This window comes from Ceratotherium simum, chromosome 3 (genome assembly GCF_057802395.1).
Source record: "Ceratotherium simum simum isolate JZ-2026a chromosome 3, ASM5780239v1, whole genome shotgun sequence".
Taxonomy (NCBI): Eukaryota; Metazoa; Chordata; class Mammalia; order Perissodactyla; family Rhinocerotidae; genus Ceratotherium; species Ceratotherium simum.
This window is the reverse complement of record NC_141902.1, coordinates 92,200,102-92,215,725: the sequence shown is the minus strand read 5'-3', so window position 1 is coordinate 92,215,725 and position 15,624 is coordinate 92,200,102. Positions and strand designations below refer to the sequence as shown.

At 54.7% G+C, this 15,624-nt stretch overlaps 1 protein-coding gene across 1 annotated transcript in view; it reads right to left on the bottom strand.

Moving 5' to 3' along the window:
• Positions 1-345: 345 nt before the first annotated feature.
• The window catches only part of ACAN (aggrecan), a 68,345-nt gene continuing 53,066 nt past the window's right edge, over positions 346-15,624 (bottom strand). Inside the window, exons 13-17 of the mRNA XM_087428920.1 lie at positions 4,106-4,264; positions 3,622-3,704; positions 2,738-2,882; positions 1,735-1,917; positions 346-1,283 (exon numbers count right to left, since the gene is read on the bottom strand). Of these exons, the coding sequence (XP_087285046.1) occupies positions 1,207-1,283; positions 1,735-1,917; positions 2,738-2,882; positions 3,622-3,704; positions 4,106-4,264 (647 nt within the window). The 3' untranslated portion in view covers positions 346-1,206. The remainder of the gene's footprint in view (positions 1,284-1,734; positions 1,918-2,737; positions 2,883-3,621; positions 3,705-4,105; positions 4,265-15,624) is intronic.

Genomic DNA, 15,624 nt, shown 5'->3' with positions numbered 1-15,624 from the left:
ACAGTGTGACATCAAAGAAGCGAACTATGCAAGGTGGCCAGATGTGCAGTGGAGCTGTCCTGTGACAGGGTGCCAACCTGCAAATCCTCACACAGCACCCATGCACTGTCACACACACACACACACAGCAGAGAATCCATCAAAATCATCGGCACCCTTGTGACAACAAAGCACAACAGGTGTAACCGTCCCAGGCTTTCTGAACGGACAGGATTCACACCAATGTGGGGCCATTTGATTAAAACATGTCCCCACTGCCCCCATTTCTAAAAGCCACTTCAGTAGACTCCGGACCATGGTTGCCTTTTCTTGAAATTAAGAAAAGAAGGGAAAAGAAAAGAAATAGATCTCTTCCAATGTCTTTATTATTATTATTATCATAATCTTCAGTTTTCAAAAATATAAATAGGTGCACGGAACCCTGGTGCCTGCACGGTCCCGGGGAGTGGGGGAGGGGGAGGGGAGGGGTAGGGTGGCACTCCCACTGGGAAGGAAGTGCCCCCCACTCAGCCCTGCGGAGATCCACACCTGCCAGGGCGGCAGACAGACCTGGGTGAGAGCACGCTGGAAGAGGGACCTTGGAGGGAACCCGACCCCCACGCGGCGGAAGATCCCTCGATGGCTCTCTCCTGCCCGCTCACCCTCGGCCGGAAGCCTCCCGCCCTCCCCAGGCTTCTCCCCCACACAGATGGTGCGGCCCTCCGGCTCCTTCTCATCCAATACATTCAGCTGCGGTTCCCAGTTCTTCCCGCCCTCAGGCTTCTGCCCCTTCCAGCTCCTGCCCCTCCTCCCTCCTCCCTAGCTCTCCCTGGACGTGAAAGAACCAACGATTGCACTGCTCTTGGATACAGTCAGGAAACAAAAAATAATCTTCTTTATTTAACTTAACCCCTCCCCTTCTCCCCCTGTCCCTGCACTGGTCCCTGGAAAGGCACATCGGGAGATTGAAGAAAAGTCTCTAAACTCAGTCCACGGGTTACAATACATTTGCTGTGCTTTGGCATTTGGGGGGAAAATTAGATGCAGTGTTGGTGATTTGGGGGGTGGGCGGGTGGGTGCATACATAATGTGGGATTTATTTTTTTCCTTCTTTAATGGAATTCCTTATAGGACAGAAAGCGACAAGAAGAGGACACCATCCGTGTGGGATGTCAGCCTGGCAAGGCTCCTGGGCTCAGCATCCTGGGCGCGTCCTGGCAGCCCCTCTCAGTGGGCCGGGCTGGGGCGGCTCCTCCGTGGGGGCCGGGAGCTCCGCTTCTGTAGTCTGCGCTTGTAACTGGCGGCTGGGGTGAAGGGGAGATGGAAAAGTCTTAGTGAACCCTGGGAAGAACGCAGGGCCAGCCTAGCCCTCCTCATCCGGCCCCTTCTCTGCTGGATCCCCTCCCTGCAGAAACCAGGGGCTCACGAAGGCAGCCTGAGGCTTTACCCGCTTCCCAGTTTTGATTTTTCTTGGAACCAACTTGGGCTAAAGGCCTTCAAGCTGGTGTTGAAAAGGAGAGTGGGGCACTGCTTTCTCCTTCATCCTCTCAGGGAACCCTCCCTGGTGGCTGAGGGCAGTGACCCGTGACTGAGCAGTCCCCTCGCCTCACCACCCTCATGGCTGGTGCAGACGGCTGGCATTCAGGATCCCCAGGAGAGGGCCAGCCACTGCCGTGCTCCGCGCACAGGGAGGAGGAGGATGTGCTGGCGGGATCTAGCGCTGGGCCCAGCGAGGGGTGGGGGGCCGATGCTCACGGTCTGTGCAGGTGATCCGGGGCTCCTCCCACTGCCCGCTGGGCTGGCACCGGATGGTGGGCACGTGGCGCTGGACGAAGCCCTCGGTGCACTGGTACCGCACCAGGGAATTGATCTCGTACCGGGCCTTCTTTTGCCCGAAGGTTCTGGCGTGCTCCACTACGGGGGGGTCTCCGCAGGCCACTGAGGGGCAAACACTCTTCAGAAAGGGCTCTCTTAGAGTCTCCCATGATGACCCAGGCCAGTGATGAGCCGATGTGGCTCCCTCTGGCTGTGATGAGACAGCCCAGAGCCCAAGGAAGGGACATCGAGCCCGGACATGCAGCCATGAGCCCTGGCTGCTGGCAAAGGGGCATTTTCATGCCGCGCTAAGAATCTGGGAACCGCTGGCTGTAACACTGGGTTCCTCGATGATTTAGAGCAGCAGGAAGGGAATAAAAGGAGGGTCTTAAGGGGATGAGAAGACAACCTGGAGGGAGAAAGGTGGGGAAAGAGGGCGCGAGCTGGGCAGACTGACTTCTTTATGAAAACACGGCTGCAGGCAAAGCAGGGCCTAAAGGAGGCGCGGGGCAAGGCCGCAGCGGGCACAGGAGGGCATGTCCTGCCAGCACCCCCACGTCCACAGACAACGCGGAGGGGCAAGGCCTGACAACTCCCACTCTGCGGCTGACGGACTTGGGGACCCCGAAAAGAGGGAGGCTCCCAGCCGACGTGCCATGGCGGGTGACTTTCTGTACTGATCTCCACGGGGCTGCGTGTCTGTGTGCAGTGGGGGGTCTGTCCTCTAGCCTGTGGCCTTCACCCTCTCCCACGGGCCCTAGGAGTGGGCTCGCCCTTTTGGCCCTGTGATGGTGGCACGGACAGAGGCCCCGAGGTCAGCTCCAATCTGTCGGGCAGGTGAGGTGACATCAGCAGCCAGGAGACAAGGGACTCACAGGTCACCCAGCGGGAGCCTAAAGTCTTGATTTTAGCCACGTGGGCCCCCTCGCAGGCCGCCGCTCACCTGTGCCCTTTTTACACGTGAAGGGCAGTTGGTAATTGCAGGGAACGTCGTTCCACTCGCCCTTCTCATGCCAGATCATCACCACGCAGTCCTCGCCAGCCGTAAAGAAGTTGTCAGGCTGGTTGGGGCGCCAGTTCTCAAATTGCTGTGGGTGGGAGTGGGGAAGGGGTGAGGGGAGGGCGGGAGCAGCACAGCTTGGCCTGACCCCACTTTCTCCCCCGTCAAGCCCCTCCCCTGTCTCCTTTCTCTTCTGGCAGCGGCACAAAGACTGCTGGGAGCCTGGTCATGGTTCCTCGGGGCCACGGACCCCATGGGCTCTCCAAAGAACTGGTCAGACGGCCTGGCTGTGGCCCTTCTCAGGAACTCAGGACCTCCAGGATTCACGGTCCCTGTTAATGAGCTGCGGCCACACTCCTCTTCCAAATGGGCCCACAGGGGCTGGTCACACAGGCTGCCTCACTTGGGTGGGACTGGGTGGCGGAGACATGGCTCCCTGGTCCAGACTCTGCACCCACCCCCACCCCCACTGCTTATCCCTCTAGCCGAGCTCTGGGACAAGCCGGAGCAGACTCCTTGAGGAGACTCCAGTCCCCCGTGGGCAACCCCTCTAAAGCTTCCATATATCCCCCATGGTGGTTTGCCTCCATTTCTCCATTGTCTTCCTCATCCCCCTCTTCCTTCATGCACTTATTCACTCCACTCGTCCAGCCCTGGGCTGGTCTCCAAAGGCAGAGATGAAGGAGACACGATCCCGCCCTCAGGGCTCCCAGTCCAGCCGCTGCTCAGGGAGTGTCTGCATGTGGTTTGAACGCGTCTCTCTCTGGGGGTCTTTATCCCCCTCCTCTGGGCTGCCAACTTTCCCTGGTGCCCCTGGCAGAACTCACCAAGGAGTGTCCATCGGACCAGCGGAAGTCCCCTTCGATGGTCCTGTCATTCAGGCCGATCCACTGGTAGTCTTGAGCATTGTCTGGAAAGAGGATGTGGGTGTTGCACATGGCTCTGGACACCCTAAGGGTGGGCTCCTAGGAGCATGCCACCTGCTTCTAAGGTCTTGACCAGGGTCTCAGCACATGCACGTTCAGAGTGCACATTGGACCACCTTCCCGAGCCGGCATGGACTGGCAACAGCCACAGGGTTAGTCTGGGGCTGGCTCTGCCAGACAGTGGGCTGTCCTGGGTGCAGCCAGAGCCGTTGGCCCCAGAGACCTCTGCCCTCTTTTCTCAGGGACCTCAGGCTGCAGAAACGCCCTTCTTTGCCCGCCACTCGTGCAGCCACACTGGGCCCCAGTCTGCTGATTTCTGGCAAGTGTGGCCCTTTGCCTGCATGGCCACTCTCCTCCCAGGTGCTGGCAGCCCCACCGCACTCACTGTTGACAAACTCCTGCTCCTCAGGGGTGACGATGCTGGTCAGACGTGACTGCTGCTCCCGACACCGGCTCTCGGCGTCCACCCAGGTCTCTCGGTCGGGGAAGTAGCGGTAGCAGTGGCCCTGGAACTTGGTCCAGCCCTTCTCACACAGCTCCTGGTCTGCAACACAGGTCAGGGGCTTGAAGGGAGGGCCCAAGGCCGACTGAGGATGGCGGATGCTGCCAGTCTTATGGCCCAAATTCCTGTATTCACTCTGTCTTCAGTGTTACACCCTCAAATGAAGGGAGAGGCCTAGCCGGATGGAGGCTCAAGTTGGAAGCTAGGAAGGCCTGGCACTGCCCCCCCCGAGCCTCTGGGCATGTTCCCACCCTCTGGAAAATGCCAGGAACCCTTTCTCTCTGTGATGTTGGCCCCCCCAAAGCTTTCCTCCTCTTGACGCCTGCTCTGCAGGGCTGGCAGAGTTCAGCAGGCCACGTAAGAAGAGACGGGAAGGTGGGGGTGTTGATGTTTAAGGAAGGTTCAGAGGCTCCGAGGGGCTCCAGGGAGAGGGGGCCGTGGAGAAGTATGTGAAGGCAGCAGCAGCAGGCAGTGCTAGGGCATGAAATGGAGCCTGGGGTGGGGACAGAGGAGCAGAAATAAGTCAGCTTTGGGTCCAAAGAAGGCTAAGTCTGTGGATCAGAGCTGGCTCTAGCACAGCATGTGATTCCTGCCTCTTGGAGGGCGAGGCAGCCAACCTGGGGTCCACGGCCCAGGGGCCCTGGCTTTGTATTTGATTTCTTGGTGGCTGATGACAAGAGAGGAGGAGCTTCTCTCCTCACAAACCTATATTGGTCATGGGTCCTAAGTTCAGGAGAAAGGACTAGTTTGGAGCTCCTGGAGCAGCCTAGAAGGACAGACAGAGGCTGGGACATGCGGGGCTGGCTCCTTCAGGCTTGGGAGAGCCATTGTGAGTGTGTCTTCCCGACTCTGCCTTCAGTGACATCACATTGGTAGCTTTAAATTGGCTCTGGTGGGAGTATTATATCCCAGAAATTGGCAGATGCTACAACCAGGGCTCCTCCGTCCTCTTGGAGAGCCGGTTGTTAAACATCTGCCAGCATAGCACTAGACAGAGGAATTCCAAGACCCTCTCTTCCTTCTTCCCCTGGGGCCTCCCAGGTGAAGGGCTGCCCCTAGGGCCTGGGGCTGCGTGTAGGGCCCTGAACCCGTCAGGCTGTATGGCAGCCTCCCTGATTGGGTGCACTGATAGTCTGGCTGTCCCAGGAAGGAAGGAAGGACCAGGACCTGCGGGGAAGGAGGCTTAGGCTGAAGGGGTGGATGCTTGGCAGGGTTGGAAGAGAGACACTTGGGAAGAGCAGAGAGAGAGGAGAGTCGGGGGCCAGCAGCCTGAAAAGAAAGAGGCAGAGCAGCAGGAGGGCTAAGAGGATGCTGCTGGCCCCCTGCTGCCAATGCCTTCCCCATGGGGTGAGACAAAGGTCTGGAAAGAAGGTGGTGAGGCCTCAGAGGTAACTCAGCACCTGCAGAGGCCAGAGACATCATCCCAGCGCTGACTCATGGGGCCAATTCTTGGGCCACCTCAGTGCCTGAGGGCTGAGCTGGGCGGGCTGAGCTGCGCAGGCATAGCTGGAGGGCGCAGCTGCTCCGGGGAGGCGCGGGGCCATGCAGGATGGAGGGTCTGGGGAAATAGCAACAGAATTCCAGAAGGCTGGAAGAAGCGGCAGGGCGGAGCCAAGGCCTGAAGGACCCGTGGGGTGGTGAGTGCTCAGGACTGGAGAAGAGATGCGGCCTCGCACAGCTGGGTGCCCCAGCCCAGAGCCCAGCTGGGCAGCTGCGGCACCATCTCTGTGCTCCATCAGAGTGCGGGCCCTGCCTCCACTCCAGCAGAGCACCTGCCTCCCAGTCTGGTGCCCCAGACCTGTTGTCTGTGCGGACGTTCCAGACTCTTCTCCCCTGTGGCAAATATTTTGGCGTCCTGGGGAGAAAATCCTTGTAACTCTCCAATCCCACTCCAGCCAAGACCCCACGCACCGATTTCTTGGGGTCTTGGGGTGAAGGTGGAGGGTGGGAGGCTGCAGGGGAGGAGGAGGGTCCAGGCCTTTTCTTCCAGAAGCCTTAAGTTCCTCCACCAGTCTGTAACCTTGGCAGTGCCTTCAAGGAATGTGCGATCCAAAACTACCTCCCCACACTGCTTAGGACCAAAGGGAGACTTCCCAGGAGTTTCAGCTGCTTTCTGGAAGTTTCTGGAATGTCAGAACTTGAGTCATTGAAAATGGTTTTGAGCCCCTGCACACTTCCAGTGCTGTGTGGGTCATTGCTACTAGTAACCGCAAGCCCCATCTTCCCCTTTCTGAGTTGGGATGGCCCTGAGATCCAGGAGGATGAGGGGAGAGTAGGAAGCATCAGAAGTGAGAGAGCTGGGGGCTCAGGCTGGCCCTGGGAGGTTCCTGGCACACAGCTCCCCTTGGCAGAGCCTAGCCCAGGTGCAGAAGCGGAGGGGTTGGCAAGGCCCAAGAGAGGACACTCAGTCCCTGTCCCTTGCAATGAGGCTCTGTTTTCTCTGGCCAGGCTTTTGCCTTGCACAAGAGAGGAAGAAAGGAAGCGTGGGCCAGAGTGGCATTGACATGGCAGCTGCCATGGTGGTGATGAGGAGAAGGTGACATGCAGCAGTCCCTGCTCATGCATGACTTGAGCATGCTGGTGACACGGGAGCTGTCAGGAAGACCAGCCATAGCTCTTGCCAGAGAAGAAGAGTAAGGCAGCTTGGCCAGCATGGCACGGTGGCTCTCAAGGCCATGGAAGGGCCATAAAGGTCCCATGGGCAATACAGCAGATGGATGTGCCCACCACCATGCTGGGAGGATCCGTGTCTGTCATCCGGAGTGAGAACCAGTGACTCCCACCCATTGCTTCCTTCAAGACAAATGCATGGCATCAGCTCTGTCCTCTTAGTCTGATGCCTGCATCCCCCTCGATGGTGGCATCAGCAGGTCTGGAAGCCCTGGAGAAGGTTAGTGTTTTAAAGGTCTCCCAGACCCCCACCTTCCCAAGTGCAGGCTGGCCCGGCCTGCATGTCTCTCCTGCGGTTGGATCAGCCAATGCCCCAGAGGAGGGTTTTCATGGGGAACAGTAAAAGAAGGTGTGAGAGTGAGTGGGGCAGAATTCTCAGTTGTGGCCTCTGGAATGACTGTCTGGATGGACCTTGGGGGCGCCACCAGGGCCTAGAGCCTGTGGTTAGAATGGGAGGGTGAAGGAAGAGGAGGGGTGCAGCAGTTAGTAACATTAGCTGAAGCCGAGACGGCCGTACCGATCTCACACTGGTCCCCTCGGTAGCTGGGAAGGCATAAGCATGTGAAAGAGTCGATGGCATCCACGCAGGTGGCTCCATTCAGACAAGGGCTTGAGAGGCACTCATCAATGTCTGCAAGAAACCAAGGGCCACCATTAGGACTCCTGTCGGCAACTCCAGCTTCGCAAGCATTGCAGCTTCTTTATGGGTGGCCAGCCCTGCTGCTCTCCAGAGCCCTGGGACGAGTGGCTGGATTTCCTAAGAACTGTTGCTGCTGCTGCTGCTGCCGCCATCTTGGAGTGCTGAGCCAAAGATCCAACAAGGGTTTTCTTGGATGTGTGTGATTCTTGATTGGCAAACTTGAGCATTGGAGCCAGGTTTCCCAGTGGGTGAAGAGATCTGGTGCTTTTGAAGGCAAATGCCTATTGTGAGAGTGAGCATGGAGTTCCTGCAAGATGCCTTCTCTTGTGACTATTTCAAGAGGACTTGGGGTCTGAACTGGCTCTGAACTTGGTGGTGAGCAAGGACAAGGATGGCAAGTTCTTGAAGCTTTGTTAGAGCTCTTTCTTTTCCTAGCTTCCTCTGTAGTTATGAACCAAGGAAAGAGGGCAAGGCCATGAAGTACTAGAATTGACAAGCTAGAAGTGGTCTGCAGAGTACAGGACCATGAGAAAATGGCAGCATGGGACATTCGCAAGAGACTCATTGCATTTTTTGGGTTGCAGACCTCTGCCTTCACTAAATAAGATTCTAGAGTATCTTGTAAAGATTAAGCCAGCATTGTTCTCTTGCGGGGAGGGACAGAAACCCAGCCCAACACTTCCCCATATAATCTTCTTCCAGCTGAAGGCCCCAGAATGTGGACATCTCTGATGAGTCACAATTTCTAGAGGGGCTCCATCCTGGCCAGTGGGAGACCAGTGTTTGAAGCTGGTGAGGCACTTAGTAAATGGCCAACCACCAGCACCAGCCTGGGATACAGGCAGGTCCCCGTCAGCCTCTTCTTCCCAGGCAAGCTCTTCTCTTCTGTTCTTCCGGTCCAAGACGTTTTCTGATCCAACTTCTTTGCGGGACTTGAATTGGTAAGTCATTGGCATTTGCCTCAAATTTTCATCCAATAGCCAAGGTGAGAACTGAATCTCCTAATCTGGTCTTTTCGCATCTTCCTGAGAAGCCAGAGACCTAGAGGATCTCTTCTACTCTCTTCGTATTTGTACTCCAAAGGCTCCTGCTGGTTTTTTCTGGGTTACTGCCCCTGGGCACACGATAAAAGGCATTGTGGAGATCCTCTTCATAGGAGATCAACACAATTCTACAATGAGTAGGTTCCACTGGCTCCTGGGGCATCATGATATGTGGCTAAGCCTTGGTACGTACAGCTCTGTTCATAAAACCTTCAGGACCTGATGTGTCTCTGGGTGGTCTCTATGTGAGCAGCTTCCTAGATATGTTCCAGGACTTAGTTATTGCCCCTCATAAGAGCAGACTAGACCTTAAAAGTCAATCCTCTGATAAGAAGGCAAAAGCACTTTCTTCTGGATTCTTCTTGCTAGTGCTTGGTAGAAGTCTTCTAGACCAGAGTTGGGTTTGTGCAATGGGTGGCCTGAAAATCTCAGGTCCTCAGGTCTCTCTCTTCCCGCAAAGTTCTTAACTTCATCTCAGGGAGTGCACACCATGGACTAGAAACCAACAGTTCCAAGTCTGGAACTGTTCCAAGCAAAACCAAAATGCATGGAGGAACGGACTGAAATCCCAGCATGCACTTGGATTCCCAGCATGCACCAGGATTCGCAGCAGCAGTAGCAGCAATAGGTCAGGCTGGTCGGCCGGGCAGAAGCTGGGGGTGGCTCTCCTGCTTCAGGAAAGCTACTGTCCTTTTTTGTCCATTAGTGTCATTATGGGAGGTGGGAAGCACTGGGCAAGGAGGAATTAAGCAAATGTAGGTGCTAAAGCGGTTGTACAGAGCAGGGAACAGGAGTGGCCTGTGGGAGAAGAGCCTGACATCAACCCTGGAGCCTTGGGCCAACCCACGGGGGAGAGGGCCAGAGGGGCAGAGGCCCCGAGGGAGGCAGGCCAGGTGGCTTCCAGCTGTCCCAGAGGCTTATTTCCCATCACTTGCCCCCAGGTGGCCTGAGGTCCAGGGGGCAGTGTTGTTTTCCTTCTGTGTCTGGCCAGGGCACGAAACCTGAGAAGGCTGCAGGGACTGAAACTCAAGGAACTGGTTCCTGGGCTCAGAAGCTGCTTTATGCAGGCCCTGGATTCACAGGGAGGAGGGAAAGAAGGGCCACATCCTGAAGACCAGAGCGCCTGTGGGTGTCCCTGGGCCAGTTTAGAGAGGCCTTCAGCAGTAGGAAGAGGGTGAGCATCTTGTGTGGGGCTTTCTCATCAGCCACTCAGGCCTGCAGTGCCAGCTCCTCCTCCTCCGGCTGGAGGAGCCGCTCTGGCCCTGCACCGTTCACCTCTTTCTGTAAAGAGCAATTAGGACATTGCTTGTCATCTGGAACATGAGAGGAGTTGGCCTGGGCCCTGCTGTGAGCAGAGCAGGGGACCCCAGCAGGTGGAGGACGGGAAGGGCTTTGGGTAATGGGCCGACTGCATGAAGGAAGAGAGGAAAGAGAGGGAACCAAGATCTCTGAAGAATCGTCTCTGAGCCAGACACTACGTCTCACACCTCCGTTATCCCCCTAACAGCCTGATGGCACAGATGTCTTTGTCTGTGCCGTTCCCTGTATGTTCCCTCCCTGTAAACAAGTAAAGTGACCCGCCACGCGGGGAAGTGGGGGACAGACTGGAAGAGATGGAGGCGGGAACTGGACAACGAGGCTGGAAGTTGGGCCTCTGTCCCACGAGGAGGGAGAGACGCCGGGCCAGGATCTCAGCATCTCGTTACCATGTCTGCTGCACCAGCCAAGGGCTCACGCGCCATCACTGAGCAGGATGGGGGTGTCGGAGCTCTCAGAGTCCTCCTCCCACTACTGTAACAAGGAGGGACGGTCTGCTCCCGAACCAGGTGCCCTAGCTATAACTCTAACTTAGGGGAGAAAATAACTGAGAGCCCCCGGGTCAAGGCAAGTGGAATAAAGATACTTGCAAATAATCACTGGCGTCTGAATTGGAGACCTCAGGCCTCCACCCTGAATAGGTCTTGTCCAGCTTTTGCCCAGGTCAGAGCCCAGGACCTCCAAGTGAGAGAGAGCTTATTCAGCTTATAGAAAAGGTTGACTGAAGAGTGACAGTAGGTACTTTTACTCAAGTGATACCCAACAACAGGGGTTGCCACTCATATAGATTATGATATGAATGGTACCCCTCAAGTTGTTCAGTGCACAACCTGTGCAGCTGTAAGTGGTGACCCTGGACATAACTTTCCTGGACAAGGATGGGGGAAAATCCCCTCAAGAAGCACAGAGACAATTTCTTAACTCAATGGATGCTCTGCACTCTGTAATAACCTAGGATCAATCAGGATGGACAGACTTGAGTAAATACACTTGCTTTCTGGTGTATCACAATTGATAGAGAGATTATAAGAGCATATTTATCAGTTCCAATTTGCTTTTAAAGTAAACATCATTAAATTAAAAAGTATGCTATAGTTATTTATACTATCAAGGCTTTTATATTTTTAAAGTTTGATCTTGAGTGTAACTTTAATATCCTTCTTCTCAAATTCAATCAGTTAAAATCTGCCCAGGGACTTTCTGGTTAAGTCAAGAAGGTGTAATTTCTATTTTCACTTGTAACCCTGTATTTTCACTTGCTTTGAAAGCATCCCCCCACCCCCTAAGCAATAAGATTTCACTGAAATTCAAACATCTCCCCACTAGGGGAAGAGACAGTGTCAGATCACAGATCAGAGCCCAAGCCTACGAAGTGAAAAATAGCAGTAAAACAGAAATGAGGCGGATTAAATTTTAAGTTCATGCTCTTCTAACCAAGGAGTTTAGAGAAATCCACGCAGCACCAGCGATCACTGGAAAATTGGATGTGAGATCTGATTAGAACAGTATTTCTCAACCTTAGCTGTACGTTAGAATCACTGTGGTAATTAAAAAAACTTTTTTTAGTTAAAGCTTTGAAAAAAATACCAATTCCAGAGTCCATCTCCAGATGGACTGAATTGGAATAGCTCAGGGTGGGGCCCGGGAGTGGTGCTTTGTAAAAGCTCCCAGGTGAGTCTAAGCAGCAGCCGGGATTGAGACCTCAGAGTCAGAAATCCCCGCAGGAAATATGAGCAATGCAGTGGGGAGGATGCTGCTGCTTCTTAAGTCAATCCGAATAGACCATCCCAGCTTTCAATTGCTCAAGAATCTGAGTACTCATTCAACAGACGTTTATTCTGATGTCAAGAGGATACATTAATAATTTATCAAGAACTCGTATATGGAGTGCTGACTAAACAAGATGACAGTAATTGCCAAGTGTTTTCTTTTAGGACTAAATACAGCCCCAGCCTCCTTTACTAGGTGCAAGTTTTCCCGGGGTATTCAATATTGCCGCAGGAATAATGCTATGTTTTGTACCTATGGCCCCGGAGAACACTGGTCTATGGTCTTTTAACCACCTGTGGTTCCTGGTTCCACTGCAAGATGATGAGTGGGGCACCTGTGGAGACCAGACACAGCAGTCCTTTTGGGAGCCACAAGTCTTGAGCTCAATGGAGCAGGAGTGACTTGGGACCCCAGGGGCAGAGTCACGGGCAATGAGACCCCAGGTTGATGTCCCTCACCCCTTGCTCTTTAGAGATGATAACGCTTTTCCTAACCAGTGGAGTAAGAGATAGGGGAGGGGAACCAATTTTTATTAACGCCTCTCTCGGCCAGATGCTGTACAGAGATGATCTGAATCCTTACAGCAGGGTTGCTCAGCCTTGGCTGCACACTGGAGTCACCTGGGAATTTAAAAAACCCCAGTGCCAGGGCCTCGGGACCATTTCCGTCAGAATCTGTGGGGCGCGGGGGGTGGGGGGTACCCAAGCATTAGAAGTTTTTAAAGCCGAGAGCTACTGCCTTTGCGCCCATTTACAAATGAGGTAGTGAGGGCCTAGCCGGGAGCGCCTAATGGGCTCAGCTGCAGTTCTGCAGCCCGTCTCCATTCCGGTTCCCTGAAGCCTGGCCCCTATATCCTCGAGACCAGCAACTAGTTATTATGTTCAAGTGGAAGTTTCTTATTTAGCTGAGTGTGTTAAACAAGTGCATTAAGCCTCAATTCTTGAATCGACGCACTCAGTGGAGTTAGGAAAATTACCTAACCTCTCTGTGCTGTCGTTTCAAATGGGGATAATTACCAAGCTCCTCACAGAGCTCTCTGGGAAGAAATTACGGGAAAGAAAGTCCTTTGGAAACAGACATGATTAGAGAAAGGCTGTCCTTACAACAGATTATTTAAGGTTCACTGTCACGTACTCTAATTTCAGGGGCACCGGGACACGAGCCTTGCTGTGACTTCTGATAGTGTCACATTTTCGCTTCAAGTATCAGGTTGCGGAAGGTGTTGTTAAGAACGGAGAGGGGTGTCAGGAGAGACTAAGAGAGGGCACGGGGGTTCTGGTCCTGGCAGCTGCCCCAGTCCTGGAGGCCCTGGTGGGCTCTGAGTCTGTTCCTCACTGACCCGGGCTGAGCTGGCCAACTGCTGAGCTCCACAACACTCCATCCAAGATGGGCGCCCTCCAGCTGTGCGCCCAGACGAGGGGCGGAAGCGTAGGGAGGCCTGGCATGAGGTCCACTAGCGGCGCTGCCCACAGGACAGACAGCCATTCCCACTGCTGACTGAGGCCTGAGCCCCGCTTGCTGGAAAGCACACACAGCGTCTCCCCAAGTCTTTTTCCAGGGCAGAGCGGCTCTCTGCCCTCCCATCAAGGGTGGATGACGGAGGGGCTGGTCACTATGGCCCAGTGGAAATACCATCCCCTTGGCGGTAAGGCCAGAACCCGCCTAGGAGAGCCCACCCTCTCTGGCCACGGAGCCCCACAGTGTTCTCTGTCACGGCCCCTACTCGTGGGCAAAGGCTGAGCCCAGTGGGGGAAAGAGTGAATAGATACGCACCCTCGTGCCTGCTGATATGTACATATCCATGTCCCGTGTGAGTGCCAAGCATACGGCATATTTATATTATAGGAGCACATAACACATCATGAGGGGCTCTTTGCGTATATATTAATATATACAATATAAACACGACTCCATCTTTGTGTGTGATGTAAAGGCTGTCGGAGGTCAGCTGCCTGACACGGTTTACCCGGTAGTGGTTGTTTTCCCCCAGGATTCACGGCTCCCGTTCTGCCTGTGTCCTAGGAATGCAGCCCTTTTACGGAAGACCCTGGGCCTGATTGCTGACTTGGCACAGAGCCTGGGTCAGGGCGTGGGGGCAGCGCAGACGGCTAACCTGACAACACGAGCTCTGAGGTAACTGGGCATTTCCTCCCTCCCTGGGGGTGATGTTGACGCGTCTGGCCTCGAGGTGTTCAGGGAACGACAGGCCGATTCTCATCATTTCCTTTTGGGGCCGCCTCCAGTCAGAGGATCCCCAGGCTCCTCTCCTGTCCCACAAGCTGCCTAACCCATGGCTAAGGACAAACAGGGACCCAGGGTGGTATGTGCCCAGGGGAGGGGTCATAGCTGACCTGCGGCCATGAAGCTTGGAGCCGGGGGTGACAAGCACTGTCTGTGTCATTTTCTTCAGGCAAGAAAGGGACCCAACACCACCCCCCCACCCCAGACTGAGCACGGAGGGCACTGCGGGGCCTTCCTGGAGAGGTTCACTCTGTGTGATGCAAGACAGCCCCCTGCAGAGCTTCCCTCCCTGGGACTGCTGGGGTGTGACCCGCTACACCCAATTCTCACATTTCTCTGAAGCCTCAAATTTTTTTTTTTTTTTTTTTTGTGAGGAAGATCAGCCCTGAGCTAACATCCGATGCCAGTCCTCCTCTTTTTGCTGAGGAAGATTGGCCCTGGGCTAACATCCGTGCCCATCTTCTTCTACTTGATATGGGATGCCGCCACAGCACGGCTTGACAAGCAGTGCGTCAGTCCGAGCCTGGGATCCGAACCTGCGAACCCCAGGCTGCTGAAGCAGAGCAAGTGAACTTAACCACTAAGCCATCGGGCTGGCCCTGACGTCCCAAATTTTATCTTCAAAATTTAAGCACCTTTTGCATTCTGCTCATCAAACCATCATTGGCCTGACAAAAAACCTCACTGCTTACCTGTTTAATCACTTAATTTGACTTTTCTCTCCTAAATGGCCATGGAGAATAGATGCTCTCGAAAGACGTGCCACGCCTGTCCTGTGGCCTCTGCCCCCACACGTCACCGTGCGCCCCTCCTTCCCAGTCTGAGGAGCTGGAGCCTCAGTCAACCTTGGTTGCCTCCCCCAGAAGGTTGGCCCCTTCTGGGGATAAAGGAGTCCTCCTCCCCTGCCTCCACCCCCAACGGCCTGTGTCACAGTGCTGGCCAGTGTGGCTAGGAGGACACAGGCTATGACATGTCCCTCTGTCTCCTGGCAGGTCCTGGCACCGCAGGGCTCCTGGGCACAGGACCTCGCGGACTGCCCCCCCAGGGAGAGGCTGAGCATAGCCTCCTGGGGTACGGCGTAGCCTCTGAGACCTCGAGGTTGGGGCATGAGGCCCCCAAAGCCCATGAGGCTGGTTTCAGGTGAGCACGTTTCTGGGGACTCAGTCCCTCCCGGGCACCTGGCCCTGGCGTCTGGGGGGCTCTCAGCACACAGGGAGGTGCTTTTCCCAAAGCAAAAAGCAAAGGAGAAATCAGCAGCTTTCTGGTGCTGGGTGCTGGGGCCGTGTCAAGTTGAGACAATCACTGCAGTACAGGGGAGTCACCTGGGGACGCAAGGTCTAAAGCCAGGACACAGCTACAACGACACTTCACAGTTCCTTAAATTGTGCAGGTTTTAACCCTGCACAAAGGAATATTTGGTCATAAACGTCATCAGTAGATTCATTCTCTCATCTCACACTCACTCCACGGGAAAGGGGCATGAGCAGAATTTCTAGCACTGTCTAAACAGTCATATTTCTCTGCCAAGTACAGAGAGTTGAACTCACATATGAATGTTCTTCTTTTTTTTTTTTTTTTTTGTGTGAGGAAGATCAGCCCTGAGCTAACATCCTTGCTAATCCTCCTCTTTTTGCTGAGGAAGACGGGCCCTGAGCTAACATCTATTGCCAATCCTCCTCCTTCCCCCCCACCCAAAGCCCCAGTAGATAGTTGTGTGTCAT